The sequence below is a fragment of the Notothenia rossii genome (assembly GCF_949606895.1).
Source record: "Notothenia rossii genome assembly, chromosome: 3".
In the NCBI taxonomy this organism is placed as follows: Eukaryota; Metazoa; Chordata; class Actinopteri; order Perciformes; family Nototheniidae; genus Notothenia; species Notothenia rossii.
In genome coordinates, this window is record NC_136901.1 from 335,449 (window position 1) to 352,707 (window position 17,259).

The window sequence follows — 17,259 nt, forward strand, 5'->3', positions numbered from 1 at the left end:
AACACCAACAACAACAAGATACAACAGGAAGTTACACAACAACAAACAACAGGATCACAAAAACAACAAACAACAGGAAGTTACACAACAACAACAACAACAACAAGATACAACAGGAAGTTACACAACAACAAACAACAGGATCACAAAAACAACAAACAACAGGAAGTTACACAACAACAAACAACAGGAACACAACAACAAACAACAGGAAGTTACACAACAACAACAACAACAACAACAAGATACAACAGGAAGTTACACAACAACAAACAACAGGATCACAAAAACAACGAACAACAGGAAGTTACACAACAACAACAACAACAACAAGATACAACAGGAAGTTACACAACAACAAACAACAGGATCACAAAAACAACAAACAACAGGAAGTTACACAACAACAAACAACAGGAACACAAAAACAACAAACAACAGGAAGTTACACAACAACAAACAACAGGATCACAAAAACAACAAACAACAGGAAGTTACACAACAACAAACAACAGGAACACAACAACAAGAGACAACAGCGCACATAAAAGCTAAGACAGCTTCTATGTGCGCAGCTCCACTTGCTTGGAACAGTCTACAGGCAAAATTGAAATTGAGCATTTTTATTTCTCTGAATGTATTTAAGGCACGTCTAAATGAAATGCTTTCTGACACTCTGGGTATTTGTAAATGTTGAATATGTAAATATGATATCCTCTGTTGTTTGTTTGTTGTTTTTATGTTTCATGTGGAACTAAATGATGCAGGTCTCCCTTGTAAATGAGATCGATGATCTCAAGGGACCAATCTGTCTAAATAAAGGTTTGAAATGAAATGAAATGAAATGAACAGCAAGTTACACAACAGGAACTCAGACCGGGGCCCTTTCTTATTTCATCAAATCCCCCTCCTCGACTCCTCGACTCCTCGGTCCTCCGGTAGTGACCCGGAAATGAATTTCAGCGCGCCATGTTGAAGGACATCTCATTTCTCTAAATGCACTTCGAGGACTGAGGATCGAGCGTCGAGGAGGCTCTCTGGAGGAGCTCTAACCGAGGAGAGAGGAGAGAGGAGAGAGGAGGCTCTCTGGAGGAGCTCTAACCGAGGAGAGAGGAGAGAGGAGAGGAGAGAGGAGAGAGGAGGCTCTCTGGAGGAGCTCTAACCGAGGAGAGAGGAGAGAGGAGAGAGGAGAGAGGAGGCTCTCTGGAGGAGCTCTAACCGAGGAGAGAGGAGAGAGGAGAGGAGAGAGGAGAGAGGAGGCTCTCTGGAGGAGCTCTAACCGAGGAGAGAGGAGAGAGGAGAGAGGAGAGAGGAGAGAGGAGGCTCTCTGGAGGAGCTCTAACCGAGGAGAGAGGAGAGAGGAGAGAGGAGGCTCTCTGGAGGAGCTCTAACCGAGGAGAGAGGAGAGAGGAGAGAGGAGAGAGGAGGCTCTCTGGAGGAGCTCTAACCGAGGAGAGAGGAGAGAGGAGAGAGGAGAGAGGAAGCTCTCTGGAGGAGCTCTAACCGAGGAGAGAGGAGAGAGGAGAGAGGAGAGAAGAGAGAGGAGAGAGGAGGCTCTCTGGAGGAGCTCTAACCGAGGAGACACTGATGGCTCCTCCTCGGCTCCTTCGTGGATGCATTTCCGGGAACAGAGATGTTTCAAAGAGTCGTGACGCACGGCCGGACTGATCTCAGCCAATCACAGCTCTGCATGCATCCCCTGGATATTATTTTATTAACTGCTCTCATCACGACGCCATGTTTCCAGAGAGAACAGCTGAGAGGTCCGTGCAGAAAGCAGAGCAGTGTGTATAATATATATCACTCAGTGTAACAGACCTACTCTCTGTCTCTGCTTTAGTTTAGTAGATATCTACAAACAAAGAGTCCAGATGTTTCTAAAACCAGTTAGTGCTTCACAAAATAAAATACACAACGGCTGTAGCTTGATTTAGGAGCTGTAGGTGTGTGTGTTGTACAGTGTGTAGGTGTGTGTGTGGTACAGTGTGTAGGTGTGTAGGTGTGTGTGTGGTACAGTGTGTAGGTGTGTGTGTTGTACAGTGTGTAGGTGTGTAGGTGTGTGTGTGGTACAGTGTGTAGGTGTGTGTGTGGTACAGTGTGTAGGTGTGTGTGTGGTACAGTGTGTAGGTGTGTGTGTGTTGTACAGTGTGTAGGTGTGTGTGTGGTACAGTGTGTAGGTGTGTAGGTGTGTGTGTGGTACAGTGTGTAGGTGTGTGTGTGGTACAGTGTGTAGGTGTGTAGGTGTGTGTGTGGTACAGTGTGTAGGTGTGTGTGTTGTACAGTGTGTAGGTGTGTGTGTGTTGTACAGTGTGTAGGTGTGTGTGTGGTACAGTGTGTAGGTGTGTAGGTGTGTGTGTGGTACAGTGTGTAGGTGTGTGTGTGTGGTACAGTGTGTAGGTGTGTAGGTGTGTGTGTGGTACAGTGTGTAGGTGTGTGTGTTGTACAGTGTGTAGGTGTGTAGGTGTGTGTGTGGTACAGTGTGTAGGTGTGTGTGTGGTACAGTGTGTAGGTGTGTGTGTGGTACAGTGTGTAGGTGTGTAGGTGTGTGTGTTGTACAGTGTGTAGGTGTGTGTGTGGTACAGTGTGTAGGTGTGTGTGGTACAGTGTATAGGTGTGTGTGTGGTACAGTGTGTAGGTGTGTGTGTGGTACAGTGTGTAGGTGTGTGTGGTGCAGTGTGTAGGTGTGTGTGTGTGGTACAGTGTGTAGGTGTGTGTGTGGTAAAGTGTGTAGGTGTGTGTGGTACAGTGTGTAGGTGTGTGTGTGGTACAGTGTGTAGGTGTGTGTGTGGTACAGTGTGTAGGTGTGTGTGTGGTACAGTGTGTAGGTGTGTGTGGTGCAGTGTGTAGGTGTGTGTGTGGTAAAGTGTGTAGGTGTGTGTGGTACAGTGTGTAGGTGTGTGTGTGGTACAGTGTGTAGGTGTGTGTGTGGTACAGTGTGTAGGTGTGTGTGGTACAGTGTGTAGGTGTGTGTGTGGTACAGTGTGTAGGTGTGTGTGGTACAGTGTGTAGGTGTGTGTGTGGTACAGTGTGTAGGTGTGTGTGTTGTACAGTGTGTAGGTGTGTGTGGTACAGTGTGTAGGTGTGTGTGTGGTACAGTGTGTAGGTGTGTGTGTGGTACAGTGTGTAGGTGTGTGTGTTGTACAGTGTGTAGGTGTGTGTGTGGTACAGTGTGTAGGTGTGTGTGTGGTGCAGTGTGTAGGTGTGTGTGTGGTACAGTGTGTAGGTGTGTGTGTTGTACAGTGTGTAGGTGTGTGTGTTGTACAGTGTGTAGGTGTGTGTGGTACAGTGTGTAGGTGTGTGTGTGGTACAGTGTGTAGGTGTGAGTGGTACAGTGTGTAGGTGTGTGTGGTACAGTGTGTAGGTGTGTGTGTTGTACAGTGTGTAGGTGTGTGTGTGGTACAGTGTGTAGGTGTGTGTGTGTGGTACAGTGTGTAGGTGTGTGTGTGGTACAGTGTGTAGGTGTGTGTGTGGTACAGTGTGTAGGTGTGTGTGTGTGGTACAGTGTGTAGGTGTGTGTGTTGTACAGTGTGTAGGTGTGTGTGTTGTACAGTGTGTAGGTGTGTGTGGTACAGTGTGTAGGTGTGTGTGTGGTACAGTGTGTAGGTGTGTGTGTGGTACAGTGTGTAGGTGTGTGTGTGGTGCAGTGTGTAGGTGTGTGTGTGGTACAGTGTGTAGGTGTGTGTGTGTTACAGTGTGTAGGTGTGTGTGTTGTACAGTGTGTAGGTGTGTGTGGTACAGTGTGTAGGTGTGTGTGTTGTACAGTGTGTAGATGTGTGTGTGGTACAGTGTGTAGGTGTGTGTGTGGTACAGTGTGTAGGTGTGTGTGTTGTACAGTGTGTAGGTGTGTGTGTTGTACAGTGTGTAGGTGTGTATGTGGTACAGTGTGTAGGTGTGTGTGGTACAGTGTGTAGGTGTGTGTGTGGTACAGTGTGTAGGTGTGTGTGTGGTACAGTGTGTGTGTGGTACAGTGTGTAGGTGTGTGTGGTACAGTGTGTAGGTGTGTGTGTTGTACAGTGTGTAGGTGTGTGTGGTACAGTGTGTAGGTGTGTGAGTGGTACAGTGTGTAGGTGTGTGTGGTACAGTGTGTAGGTGTGTGAGTGGTACAGTGTGTAGGTGTGTGTGGTACAGTGTGTAGGTGTGTGTGGTACAGTGTGTAGGTGTGTGTGTTGTACAGTGTGTAGGTGTGTGTGGTACAGTGTGTAGGTGTGTGTGGTACAGTGTGTAGGTGTGTGTGTGGTACAGTGTGTAGGTGTGTGTGGTACAGTGTGTAGGTGTGTGTGTGTGGTACAGTGTGTAGGTGTGTGTGTGGTACAGTGTGTAGGTGTGTGTGTGGTACAGTGTGTAGGTGTGTGTGTGGTACAGTGTGTAGGTGTGTGTGTTGTACAGTGTGTAGGTGTGTGTGGTACAGTGTGTAGGTGTGTGTGTTGTACAGTGTGTAGGTGTGTGTGTGGTACAGTGTGTAGGTGTGTGTGTGGTACAGTGTGTAGGTGTGTGTGGTACAGTGTGTAGGTGTGTGTGTGGTACAGTGTGTAGGTGTGTGTGTGGTACAGTGTTTAGGTGTGTGTGTGGTACAGTGTGTAGGTGTGTGTGGTACAGTGTGTAGGTGTGTGTGTTGTACAGTGTGTAGGTGTGTGTGGTACAGTGTGTAGGTGTGTGTGTTGTACAGTGTGTAGGTGTGTGTGTGGTACAGTGTGTAGGTGTGTGTGTGGTACAGTGTGTAGGTGTGTGTGGTACAGTGTGTAGGTGTGTGTGTTGTACAGTGTGTAGGTGTGTGTGTGGTACAGTGTGTAGGTGTGTGTTGTACAGTGTGTAGGTGTGTGTGTTGTACAGTGTGTAGGTGTGTGTGTGGTACAGTGTGTAGGTGTGTGTGTGTTGTACAGTGTGTAGGTGTGTGTGTGGTACAGTGTGTAGGTGTGTGTGGTACAGTGTGTAGGTGTGTGTGTTGTACAGTGTGTAGGTGTGTGTGTGGTACAGTGTGTAGGTGTGTGTGTGGTACAGTGTGTAGGTGTGTGTGTGGTACAGTGTGTAGGTGTGTGTGTTGTACAGTGTGTAGGTGTGTGTGTGGTACAGTGTGTAGGTGTGTGTGTGGTACAGTGTGTAGGTGTGTGTGTGGTACAGTGTGTAGGTGTGTGTGTTGTACAGTGTGTAGGTGTGTGTGTTGTACAGTGTGTAGGTGTGTGTGGTACAGTGTGTAGGTGTGTATGGTACAGTGTGTAGGTGTGTGTGTGGTACAGTGTGTAGGTGTGTGTGGTACAGTGTGTAGGTGTGTGTGTGGTACAGTGTGTAGGTGTGTGTGTTGTACAGTGTGTAGGTGTGTGTGGTACAGTGTGTAGGTGTGTATGGTACAGTGTGTAGGTGTGTGTGTGGTACAGTGTGTAGGTGTGTGTGGTACAGTGTGTAGGTGTGTGTGTGGTACAGTGTGTAGGTGTGTGTGGTACAGTGTGTAGGTGTGTGTGGTACAGTGTGTAGGTGTGTGTGTGGTACAGTGTGTAGGTGTGTATGGTACAGTGTGTAGGTGTGTGTGTGGTACAGTGTGTAGGTGTGTGTGGTACAGTGTGTAGGTGTGTGTGTGGTACAGTGTGTAGGTGTGTGTGTGTTGTACAGTGTGTAGGTGTGTGTGTGGTACAGTGTGTAGGTGTGTGTGGTACAGTGTGTAGGTGTGTGTGTTGTACAGTGTGTAGGTGTGTGTGTGGTACAGTGTGTAGGTGTGTGTGTTGTACAGTGTGTAGGTGTGTGTGTGGTACAGTGTGTAGGTGTGTGTGTGGTACAGTGTGTAGGTGTGTGTGTGGTACAGTGTGTAGGTGTGTGTGGTACAGTGTGTAGGTGTGTGTGTTGTACAGTGTGTAGGTGTGTGTGTGGTACAGTGCGTAGATGCAGCAGACAGACAGGTCTCAGTTGGTTTGGTGTCCTCTGCTTACTTTTAATAATTGTAAATAAAACTTTTGACCCGTAATTTATTTTCCTCATTGTAGCGACCAGAGAGGGGAGAGGGGGGGGGGGGATATATCCAGTCTCTATGAGAGTGCTCTGTTTGAGTCTGAAATTGTATATATGTATATGTGTGTGTGTGTGTGTGTGTGTGTGTGTGTGTGTCCGCATCTGTAGCCTGTTATTGTCTCATTATACCGCACTGTGAATGAATCAAAGTAAATATCTAAGTGGTCATGAACACATCTGTCCATCAGACAGAGGGCTGCTGTGCCTCCTGTCATCATTAATGGACGTCTCTTTAAAATGACCGCTCAGAGGAGAGGAGTTCTCATTTCTCTAACCGCCTGCTGCTTCCCCTCCTCGACTCCTCTCTCCTCGGTTCCCCTCCTCGACTCCCCTCCTCGTCTCCTCCGCTCGCATCTCCTGTGGGCGGGACTAAGTCTCGAGGATAGGAGTCGAGGAGGGGAGTTAGAGAAATGAGAAAGGGCCCATGTTCTCACACTTTGGGGTTCTTTAAGGTACCCGACAGATACTGATCCCTTCTTAAAGAGACAGTACCCTAATAACCTCCTCACTCGGTTGAGACTTTGTTTTCCTGGAGAGTCGGGGTTTGATTATAACTTGACTGTAATGAAGCGTCTGGACCGTGACCCCCCGCCGCATCAGCGCCAACAATGGCAGACATCTTTTATTGGTTCAAGGGATTACAGGTGGAGACGAGGAGACGTGGGGGGGGGCTCCAAGGACCTAATCTGCCGCCGTCTCAGAGCCTTGTGGTCTAGTGTAATTTAATATAATGTAATAACTTAAATTCTTCCAAACAGACTGTATTTATTTTAACATTTATCTTTATGTCTTCCCCTCTGAAGCAGATCAGGATCAGTTTCTATCAGACGGGGATTAGTGCAGGGAGTCAGGATGGAGGCTTTATATCGGTCTAATCTGGAGCTCCCGTCGCTGGGATTAGTACGACGGCTGAGGGGAGCCTGAACGCATCGGGGGGGGGGGGGGGGGGTCTAGATAAACAAGAGTAAATAAAAACAACTTGAGGGTACTACGAGAAAAACGCCCAAATATCCAGAATCATTTACGCTCTTATTTTGAAATTCACCACTTTGTTTTTGAATTTCAAAATAAAAGTCGTCTCCCCTTTATCTGTTGTTGTGTCTTTAAACATGAAACCTCCTTCAGCCCCCCCCCCATCCGTCTGATCCACTTAATGATCTGTAAGCTGATTGGTCCTCAGCAGGGGGGCTACACATGCACAGTCTCACACACACACAGTCTCACACACACACAGTAACACGCACAGGCACACACACACACAGTCACACACAGTCTCACACACACACAGTCTCACACACACACAGTCACACACACACACCAGCATATTGAAGTCATTTTCAAAATAAAAGCTTCTCTCTTGACAAACACTTTCAATAAACATCGTTTATTTAACAGGAAGTGAGAAATATGAAAACGAGGTAGAAAATTATTTACAGTTCAACATAATAGTTTTTATAAATAAGCAGAAAAACAACAGCTCTTTATTTTCACCATAACACAGTCGAGTGATTTTCAAAATAAAAGCCTCAGTCAGACGTTATAGTTTATTAGATTCTCCTGAAGGTATAAAAATATAATAATAAACCTTTATGTGTGTTTCTGCGCTCGGTGCAGATCCAGGATCAGCCCGCGGATCTCCTCGCGCTTCTGACGCACGCGTTGCCGTGGAAACCAGTTCTCCAATCGCAGCGGCAGGTCGAAGTGCACCACGGGGTTCTGGGGAGCCAATCAGAGAGCTCCGTTCAGATTCAAACCTCCCTACGCGACAACAACTCGTTTCAAGATGTGACGAGACTTTTATTTTGAAATGTTTAAAATGTTTGAATCACACGTTCAGATGTACTACTTAACGCATCATGCACGACAAAACTATTGAAAAATATATAAAATATAAGTGTGTGTGTGTGTGTGTGTGTGTGTGTGTGTGTGTGTGTGTGTGTGTGTGTGTGTGTGTGTACCTGAAGGAAGCTCTCCATGTACTGCAGCAAGTAAACTCCACAGTCGCTGCAGTTGTTTTGTTGAGGAACTCTGCAGCCGCTGCTCCTGATCGACTCCCCCGAAAACACCCTGGCTGTCCCCCGCCTCACCCCCCACTCCACCTGCAGGTAGCTGACACACACACACACCTGTAAACACACAGCTGCAGGGAACAGAAGGTGTGTGTGTGTGTGTGTGTGTGTGTGTGTGTGTGTGTGTGTGTGTGTGTGTGTGTGTGTGTGTGCTCACTCTCTGATCAGCCTGCAGACGGTCTCTTTGTGCGACAGCTTCAGAGAATCCATCACCAGAATGCACGGCCTGGACAGGAAACACACCGTCAGATACACACACCCCGCCAAAATAAAGGCTCTATGCAGACCACTCACCGCTTCAACACTGTGTCCCTCCGCCAGCTCTGCTCCGTGCACTCCTGCAGGAGAGCAATGACACACAGTCAATAAGAACAATAATACATTAATTTATTATATATTTTTATTTGTTGAAATATATTAATTATAAACATATTTACCGGCGCTTCAGACTGAGGTCTCAGATCGTTGGACGAAGGTTTACCTGCAGCTGAGACACAACACAAGCCTGATATTTCACAATAAAAGCACTGATATTTCACAATAAAAGTCAGAATAATTCACAATAAAAGCCTGATATTTCACAATAAAAGCCCTGATATTTCACAATAAAAGTCATAATATTTCACAATAAAAGTCTGATATTTCACAATAAAAGTCATAATATTTCACAATAAAAGCCCTGATATTTCACAATAAAAGCCCTGATATTTCACAATAAAAGCCCTGCTATTTCACAATAAAAGCCCTGATATTTCACAATAAAAGTCATAATATTTCACAATAAAAGTCTGATATTTCACAATAAAAGTCATAATATTTCACAATAAAAGCCCTGATATTTCACAATAAAAGCCCTGATATTTCACAATAAAAGCCGTGATATTTCACAATAAAAGTCATAATATTTCACAATAAAAGCCCTGATATTTCAAAATAAAAGCCGTGATATTTCACAATAAAAGCCCTGATATTTAACAATAAAAGCCCTGATATTTCACAATAAAAGCCCTGATATTTCACAATAAAAGCACTGATATTTCAAAATAAAAGTCATAATATTTAACAATAAAAGCCCTGATATTTCACAATAAAAGCCCTGATATTTCACAATAAAAGCCCTGCTATTTCACAATAAAAGCCCTGATATTTCACAATAAAAGCCCTGATATTTCACAATAAAAGCCCTGCTATTTCACAATAAAAGCCCTGATATTTCACAATAAAAGTCATAATATTTCACAATAAGAGCTCTCCTATTCCACAATAAAAGCCCTGATATTTCACAATAAAAGCCCTGATATTTCACAATAAAAGTCATAATATTTCACAATAAGAGCCCTGCTATTTCACAATAAAAGCCCTGCTATTTCACAATAAAAGCCAAAAGCCCTAATATTTAAAAATAAAAGCCCTGATATTTCACAATAAAAGCCAAAAGCCCTGATATTCCACAATAAAAGCCCTGATCTATGGAGGTGGCTCACCTGCAGGACAGGTGAACTCCTGGTGCTGAGGCTCCTCCAGGCCGGGGAAGCAGACCACCACCAGGAACCAGTGAGCTCTGGGACAAGAAACAGATGATTCAACAACAACTAAATACAAAGGACCAACACATAGTAAAAAAAGACGTTTCCCTCACTCTTGGTTGACAGGCACGAACAGGAAGTCTTTGGAGAAGATGTCCACGTGTCGGGTCCAGGTCTTCACCCTCTGATGCCTCCTGTCCCGGTCTCTGAGGACAGGAGTTTAATAGAGCCTTTTTAAAACTGGGGAAGGACTTTATTTTGAAAGTTTCTCTGGGTTAGTCTTCAAGGCTTTGATGCTTCTCAATAAAAGCCCCCTTTATTTAGAAAGTCTCTGTCAGAGGTCCTTACGGGATGAAGGCGTCCTCCTCGCCCGCCGCCCTCCGTCGGCTCAGTTGTTTGTAGAAGAAGCTGCTGAACACGTGACTCCGATCGCAGGCCGAGCCCCCCCCCTCCAGGATCAGGTACCTGCAAGACACATAGGAAGTCAGCACCGCCTTCACAATAAAACACGTCAGAAACTGCTTTATCTGTTCACTGACTTAAGGTAGAAGTCGATGATGACGTCGTTAAGGAACTCTCCGTCTCGAAGGCGCAACAAATCCTCCTTCGTGACCGAGATCCGGCCTTTAGAGGGCGGGGCGGGGTACTGGATCAGCCTAAGGACAAAACCAGGGTTTAACCAAAACCTGCACCTTCAGGGACTAAGTTAGGGTCTACAGCGGGACTAAGTTAGGGTCTAGGGTGAGACTAAGTTAGGGTCTACAGTGGGACTAAGTTACGGCCCGTCTACACTACAGGCATGAAAAAATCTTGAAGCTGGGCGTGTCTGAAGCTTGGCGATTTTTTGCGAGCAACCAATCACATGAATCTCCCGCCCCCGACATACAAAGCAATAGCAATGTTAAAAGGAAGTAAACTGGATATAAACTCTCCAAACAGGCGAAAACCTACCAGTTTCACCCACTGTCTCTGCCACCTCCCTCCATGCCTGGTTCCTCCGGTTTGTATCCCGGTAAATAGTTCCGGTCGTAAAGAACCGGGTGATTTGCTACCGTAATATCTCGTTTGGAATATGAGGAAATGAACTGCGGTCTGGCTCTCCCAGCTTGCACGCGGTTTGATTGGCTGCGCTTGCACTGGCGGGATTTGCATAAACGGAATTTGATTGGCTGATGCCAAGCATCGAGCCTCAAAAGTTGAACATTGTTCAACTTTTGATGCCGATAGATAGATGCTTGTGATGCTTGCAAAGCCATGCCATGCTCCCCACAATGCAGTTCGGCGAAGATTAAAAATCTTCTACGTCACCCCATTCAAGTGATTGGGCGAAGCGTTGAAAGCATTTTTTGATGCCTGTAGTGTAGACGTACCGTTAGGGTCTAGAGTGGGACTAAGTTAGGGTCTACAGCGGGACTAAGTTAGGGTCTACAGTGGGACTAAGTTAGGGTCTACAGCGGGACTAAGTTAGGGTCTAGGGCGAGACTAAGTTAGGGTCTAGGGTGAGACTAAGTTAGGGTCTAGGGTGAGACTAAGTTAGGGTCTACAGCGGGACTAAGTTAGGGTCTAGGGCGAGACTAAGTTAGGGTCTAGGGTGAGACTAAGTTAGGGTCTAGGGTGAGACTAAGTTAGGGTCTACAGTGGGACTAAGTTAGGGTCTACAGCGGGACTAAGTTAGGGTCTACAGTGGGACTAAGTTAGGGTCTAGGGCGAGACTAAGTTAGGGTCTAGGGTGAGACTAAGTTAGGGTCTACAGTGGGATTAAGTTAGGGTCTACAGCGGGACTAAGTTAGGGTCTACAGCGGGACTAAGTTAGGGTCTACAGCGGGACTAAGTTAGGGTCTAGAGTGGGACTAAGTTAGGGTCTAGGGTGAGACTAAGTTAGGGTCTACAGTGGGACTAAGTTAGGGTCTACAGCGGGACTAAGTTAGGGTCTACAGCGGGACTAAGTTAGGGTCTAGAGTGGGACTAAGTCAGGGTCTAGGGTGAGACTAAATTAGGGTCTACAGTGGGACTAAGTTAGGGTCTACAGCGGGACTAAGTTAGGGTCTACAGCGGGATTAAGTTAGGGTCTACAGTGGGACTAAGTTAGGGTCTACAGCGGGAATAAGTTAGGGTCTAGGGTGGGATTAAGTTAGGGTCTACAGTGGGATTAAGTTAGGGTCTAGAGTGGGACTAAGTTAGGGTCTAGGGTGAGACTAAATTAGGGTCTACAGTGGGACTAAGTTAGGGTCTAGGGTGAGATTAAGTTAGGGTCTAGGGTGGGATTAAGTTAGGGTCTACAGTGGGACTAAGTTAGGGTCTACAGTGGGACTAAGTTAGGGTCTAGGGTGAGACTAAATTAGGGTCTACAGTGGGACTAAGTTAGGGTCTAGGGTGAGACTAAGTTAGGGTCTAGAGTGGGACTAAGTTAGGGTCTAGGGTGAGATTAAGTTAGGGTCTACAGCGGGACTAAGTTAGGGTCTAGGGTGAGATTAAGTTAGGGTCTAGGGTGAGATTAAGTTAGGGTCTAGGGTGAGACTAAATTAGGGTCTACAGTGGGACTAAGTTAGGGTCTAGGGTGAGATTAAGTTAGGGTCTACAGCGGGACTAAGTTAGGGTCTAGGGTGAGACTAAGTTAGGGTCTACAGTGGGACTAAGTTAGGGTCTAGGGTGAGACTAAATTAGGGTCTACAGTGGGACTAAGTTAGGGTCTAGGGTGAGATTAAGTTAGGGTCTACAGTGGGACTAAGTTAGGGTTAGGGGGTTACCTGGTGGGGAGCAGCAGGCCTGGGGGGGTCAGGTTGGACTTCCTCAGGTGGTTTTTCCCCTGAAAGAGAGAAAGGAGGTTTAAACTTCTGCAGAGAGAGGAGGGGGTTCTGGTCTAGATAAAGGAGGTTCTGGTCTAGATAAAGTAAAGGGGGTTCTGGTCTAGATAAAGTAAAGGGGGTTCTGGTCTAGATAAAGGAGGTTCTGGTCTAGATAAAGTAAAGGGGTTTTGGTCTAGATAAAGTAAAGGGGGTTCTGGTCCAGATAAAGGAGGTCCTGGTCTAGATAAAGTAAAGGAGGTTCTGGTCTAGATAAAGTAAAGGAGGTTCTGGTCTAGATAAATGAGGTTCTGGTCTAGATAAAGTAAAGGGGGTTCTGGTCTAGATAAAGGAGGTTCTGGTCCAGATAAAGGAGGTTCTGGTCTAGATAAAGTAAAGGAGGTTCTGGTCTAGATAAAGTAAAGGAGGTTCTGGTCTAGATAAAGGAGGTTCTGGTCTAGATAAAGTAAAGGGGGTTCTGGTCTAGATAAAGGGGGTTCTGGTCCAGATAAAAGGGGGTTCCGGTCTAGATAAAGAGGGTTCTGGTCTAGATAAAGGAGGTTCTGGTCTAGATAAAGAAAAGGAGGTTCCGGTCTAGATAAAGGAGGTTCTGGTCTAGATAAAGAAAAGGAGGTTCTGGTCTAGATAAAGTAAAGGGGGCTCTGGTCTAGATAAAGGAGGTTCTGGTCTAGATAAAGTTAAGGAGGTTCTGGTCTATATAAAGGAGGTTCTGGTCTAGATAAAGTAAAGGGGGTTCTGGTCTAGATAAAGGAGGTTCTGGTCTAGATAAAGGAGGTTCTGGTCTAGATAAAGTAAAGGGGGTTCTGGTCCAGATAAAGGAGGTTCTGGTCTAGATAAAGGAGGTTCTGGTCTAGATAAAGTAAAGGGGTTTCTGGTCCAGATAAAGGAGGTTCTGGTCTAGATAAAGGGGGTTCTGGTCTAGATAAAGTAAAGGGGTTTCTGGTCCAGATAAAGGGGGTTCTGGTCTAGATAAAAGAGGTTCTGGTCTAGATAAAGGAGGTTCTGGTCTAGATAAAGTAAAGGGGTTTCTGGTCCAGATAAAGGGGGTTCTGGTCTAGATAAAATAGGTTCTGGTCTAGATAAATTAAAGGGGGTTGTGGTCCAGATAAAGGGGGTTCTGGTCTAGATAAATTAAAGGGGGTTGTGGTCTAGATAAAGGAGGTTCTGGTCTTGATAAAGTAAAGGAGGTTCTAGCAGATAAAGGAGGTTCTGGTCTAGATAAAGTAAAGGAGGTTCTGGTCTAGATAAAGTAAAGGAGGTTCTGGTCTAGATAAAGGGGGTTCTGGTCTAGATAAAGGGGGTTCTGGTCTAGATAAAGAGGGTTCTGGTCTAGATAAAGGAGGTTCTGGTCTAGATAAAGTAAAGGAGGTTCTAGCAGATAAAGGAGGTTCTGGTCTAGATAAAGGGGGTTCTGGTCTAGATAAAGGGGGTTCTGGTCTAGATAAAGAGGGTTCTGGTCTAGATAAAGGAGGTTCTGGTCTAGATAAAAGGGGGTTCTGGTCTAGATAAAGGAGGTTCTGGTCTAGATAAAGTAAAGGGGGTTATGGTCTAGATAAAGGAGGTTCTGGTCTAGATAAAGTAAAGGAGGTTCTGGTCTAGATAAATGAGGTTCTGGTCTAGATAAAGTAAAGGGGGTTCTGGTCCAGATAAAGGAGGTTCTGGTCTAGATAAAGGAGGTTCTGGTCTAGATAAAGGGGGTTCTGGTCTAGATAAAGTAAAGGAGGTTCTGGTCTAGATAAAGTAAAGGGGGTTCTGGTCTAGATAAACTAAAGGAGGTTCTGGTCTAGATAAAGTAAAGGAGTTTCTAGTCTAGATAAAGGGGGTTCTGATCTAGATAAAGTAAAGGAGGTTCTGGTCTAGATAAAGTAAAGGAGGTTCTGGTCTAGATAAAGTAAAGGAGGTTCTGATCTAGATAAAGTAAAGGAGGTTCTGGTCTAGATAAAGGAGGTTCTGATCTAGATAAAGTAAAGGAGGTTCCGGTCTAGATAAAGGAGGTTCTGGTCTAGATAAAGAAAAGGAGGTTCTGGTCTAGATAAAGGAGGTTCTGATCTAGATAAAGTAAAGGAGGTTCTGGTCTAGATAAAGGAGGTTCTGGTCTAGATAAAGTAAAGGAGGTTCTGGTCTAGATAAAGGAGGTTCTGGTCTAGATAAAGTAAAGGAGGTTCTGGTCCAGATAAAGGGGGTTCTGGTCTAGATAAAGAAAAGGAGGTTCTGGTCTAGATAAAGTAAAGGAGGTTCTGGTCTAGATAAAGTAAAGGAGGTTCTGGTCTAGATAAAGTAAAGGAGGTTCTGGCAGATAAAGGAGGTTCTGGTCTAGATAAAGTAAAGGAGGTTCTGGTCTAGATAAAGTAAAGGAGGTTCTGGCAGATAAAGGAGGTTCTGGTCTAGATAAAGTAAAGGAGGTTCTGGTCTAGATAAAGTAAAGGGGTTTCTGGTCTAGATAAAGTAAAGGAGGTTCTGGTCTAGATAAAGTAAAGGACGTTCTGGCAGATAAAGGAGGTTCTGGTCTAGATAAAGTAAAGGACGTTCTGGCAGATAAAGGACGTTCTGGCAGATAAAGGAGGTTCTGGTCTAGATAAAGTAAAGGGGGTTCTGGTCTAGATAAAGCAGGTTCTGGTCTAGATAAAGGAGGTTCTGGTCCTGTATGGGGGTTCAGAACGTACTGAGTTTCCCATCAGCCCGAGGAGGTGCTGGTCCAGAGGGGGCGGGGCACTGTGTAGGAGCAGCAGCCCATCGGTCCACTCCAGCGGGGGGGAGGAGCAGTTTCTCTGGTACTCCGTCATGTCCAGGATGGAGGCCAGCAGGGCGGCTTGGAGCTCCTGCAGATGATCCTCCAGGACCAGAATCAGGAAGCAGCAAACTGGGCCTGGGGGGGGGCAGAACCTTTACTACATTTAGTTTACTTTCCCAGTGGTTGCTCAGTGTGTTCCTATCAGGGTATAAACAGGTTACTACCTGATGAGGTGGTGATGGTTGACAGCTCCCTCTCCAATACGCTGGCCTGGGCATCAGTCACCCAGAGGAACAGCAGCGAGGGGGCGGGGCCTATCCTCTCAGCCAATAGGGAGCCTCCCTGAGCCACGCCCCCGTCCCACATGCCGTACCCCCGCAGCTGCGAGGCGACCACCGACACATCCACCTGCTCAGAAGCCCCCTCGGACTCACCTGAAGAACACACACCTGATTACCTGCTTGCTCCTGGAGCACCAGAACACACACACCTGGTTACCTGCTTGCTCCTGGAGCACCAGAACACACACACCTGGTTACCTGCTTGCTCCTGGAGCACCAGAACACACACATGGTTACCTGCTTGCTCCTGGAGCACCAGAACACACACCTGGTTACGTGCTTGCTCCTGGAGCACCAGAACACACACACCTGGTTACCTGCTTGCTCCTGGAGCACCAGAACACACACACATGGTTACCTGCTTGCTCCTGGAGCACCAGAACACACACACATGGTTACCTGCTTGCTCCTGGAGCACCAGAACACACACCTGATTACCTGCTTGCTCCTGGAGCAGCAGAACACACACATGGTTACCTGCTTGCTCCTGGAGCACCAGAACACACACCTGATTACCTGCTTGCTCCTGGAGCACCAGAACACACACATGGTTACCTGCTTGCTCCTGGAGCACCAGAACACACACACCTGGTTACCTGCTTGCTCCTGGAGCACCAGAACACACACCTGGTTACCTGCTTGCTCCTGGAGCACCAGAACACACACCTGGTTACCTGCTTGCTCCTGGAGCACCAGAACACACACACCTGGTTACCTGCTTGCTCCTGGAGCACCAGAACACACACACCTGGTTACCTGTTTACTCCTGGAGCACCAGAACACACACATGGTTACCTGCTTGCTCCTGGAGCACCAGAACACACACATGGTTACCTGCTTGCTCCTGGAGCACCAGAACACACACATGGTTACCTGCTTGCTCCTGGAGCACCAGAACACACACATGGTTACCTGCTTGCTCCTGGAGCACCAGAACACACACACCTGGTTACCTGCTTGCTCCTGGAGCACCAGAACACACACCTGATTACCTGCTTGCTCCTGGAGCACCAGAACACACACACCTGATTACCTGCTTGCTCCTGGAGCACCAGAACACACACATGGTTACCTGCTTACTCCTGGAGCACCAGAACACACACATGGTTACCTGCTTGCTCCTGGAGCACCAGAACACACACACCTGGTTACCTGCTTGCTCCTGGAGCACCAGAACACACACATGGTTACCTGCTTACTCCTGGAGCACCAGAACACACACACCTGGTTACCTGCTTGCTCCTGGAGCACCAGAACACACACATGGTTACCTGCTTGCTCCTGGAGCACCAGAACACACACACCTGGTTACCTGCTTGCTCCTGGAGCACCAGAACACACACATGGTTACCTGCTTGCTCCTGGAGCACCAGAACACACACACCTGGTTACCTGCTTGCTCCTGGAGCACCAGAACACACACCTGGTTACCTGCTTGCTCCTGGAGCACCAGAACACACACACCTGGTTACCTGCTTGCTCCTGGAGCACCAGAACACACACACCTGGTTACCTGCTTGCTCCTGGAGCACCAGAACACACACCTGGTTACCTGCTTGCTCCTGGAGCACCAGAACACACACATGGTTACCTGCTTGCTCCTGGAGCACCAGAACACACACCTGGTTACCTGCTTGCTCCTGGAGCACCAGAACACACACCTGGTTACCTGCTTGCTCCTGGAGCACCAGAACACACACATGGTTACCTGCTTGCTCCTGGAGCACCAGAACACACACACCTGGTTACCTGCTTGCTCCTGGAGCACCAGAACACACACATGGTTACCTG

General features: G+C 46.8%; 1 protein-coding gene and 1 long non-coding RNA gene across 6 annotated transcripts in view; one reads left to right on the plus strand and one right to left on the minus strand.

Moving 5' to 3' along the window:
* Window positions 1–7,365: 7,365 nt before the first annotated feature.
* The window catches only part of LOC307032435 (sentrin-specific protease 7-like), a 29,484-nt gene continuing 19,590 nt past the window's right edge, over window positions 7,366–17,259 (minus strand). For all 4 annotated transcript variants that reach the window (XM_079670415.1, XM_079670413.1, XM_079670414.1 and 1 more), the window contains exons 10-21: window positions 15,352–15,561; window positions 15,060–15,262; window positions 12,340–12,398; window positions 10,132–10,248; window positions 9,941–10,057; window positions 9,706–9,798; window positions 9,551–9,627; window positions 8,504–8,553; window positions 8,361–8,404; window positions 8,224–8,292; window positions 7,956–8,106; window positions 7,366–7,713 (exon numbers count right to left, since the gene is read on the minus strand). In XM_079670415.1, coding sequence (XP_079526541.1) covers window positions 7,585–7,713; window positions 7,956–8,106; window positions 8,224–8,292; window positions 8,361–8,404; window positions 8,504–8,553; window positions 9,551–9,627; window positions 9,706–9,798; window positions 9,941–10,057; window positions 10,132–10,248; window positions 12,340–12,398; window positions 15,060–15,262; window positions 15,352–15,561 — 1,319 coding nt within the window. In that variant the 3' untranslated portion in view covers window positions 7,366–7,584. The remainder of the gene's footprint in view (window positions 7,714–7,955; window positions 8,107–8,223; window positions 8,293–8,360; window positions 8,405–8,503; window positions 8,554–9,550; window positions 9,628–9,705; window positions 9,799–9,940; window positions 10,058–10,131; window positions 10,249–12,339; window positions 12,399–15,059; window positions 15,263–15,351; window positions 15,562–17,259) is intronic.
* LOC307032436 lies at window positions 12,778–14,822 on the plus strand. 2 transcript variants are annotated; one of them, XR_013806251.1, is made up of 4 exons: window positions 12,778–13,463; window positions 13,655–14,218; window positions 14,297–14,416; window positions 14,485–14,822. It is a non-coding gene; the product is annotated as an uncharacterized lncRNA (long non-coding RNA). The 2 variants fall into 2 exon arrangements; XR_013806252.1 differs by lacking the exon at window positions 12,778–13,463 and adding an exon at window positions 13,494–13,602.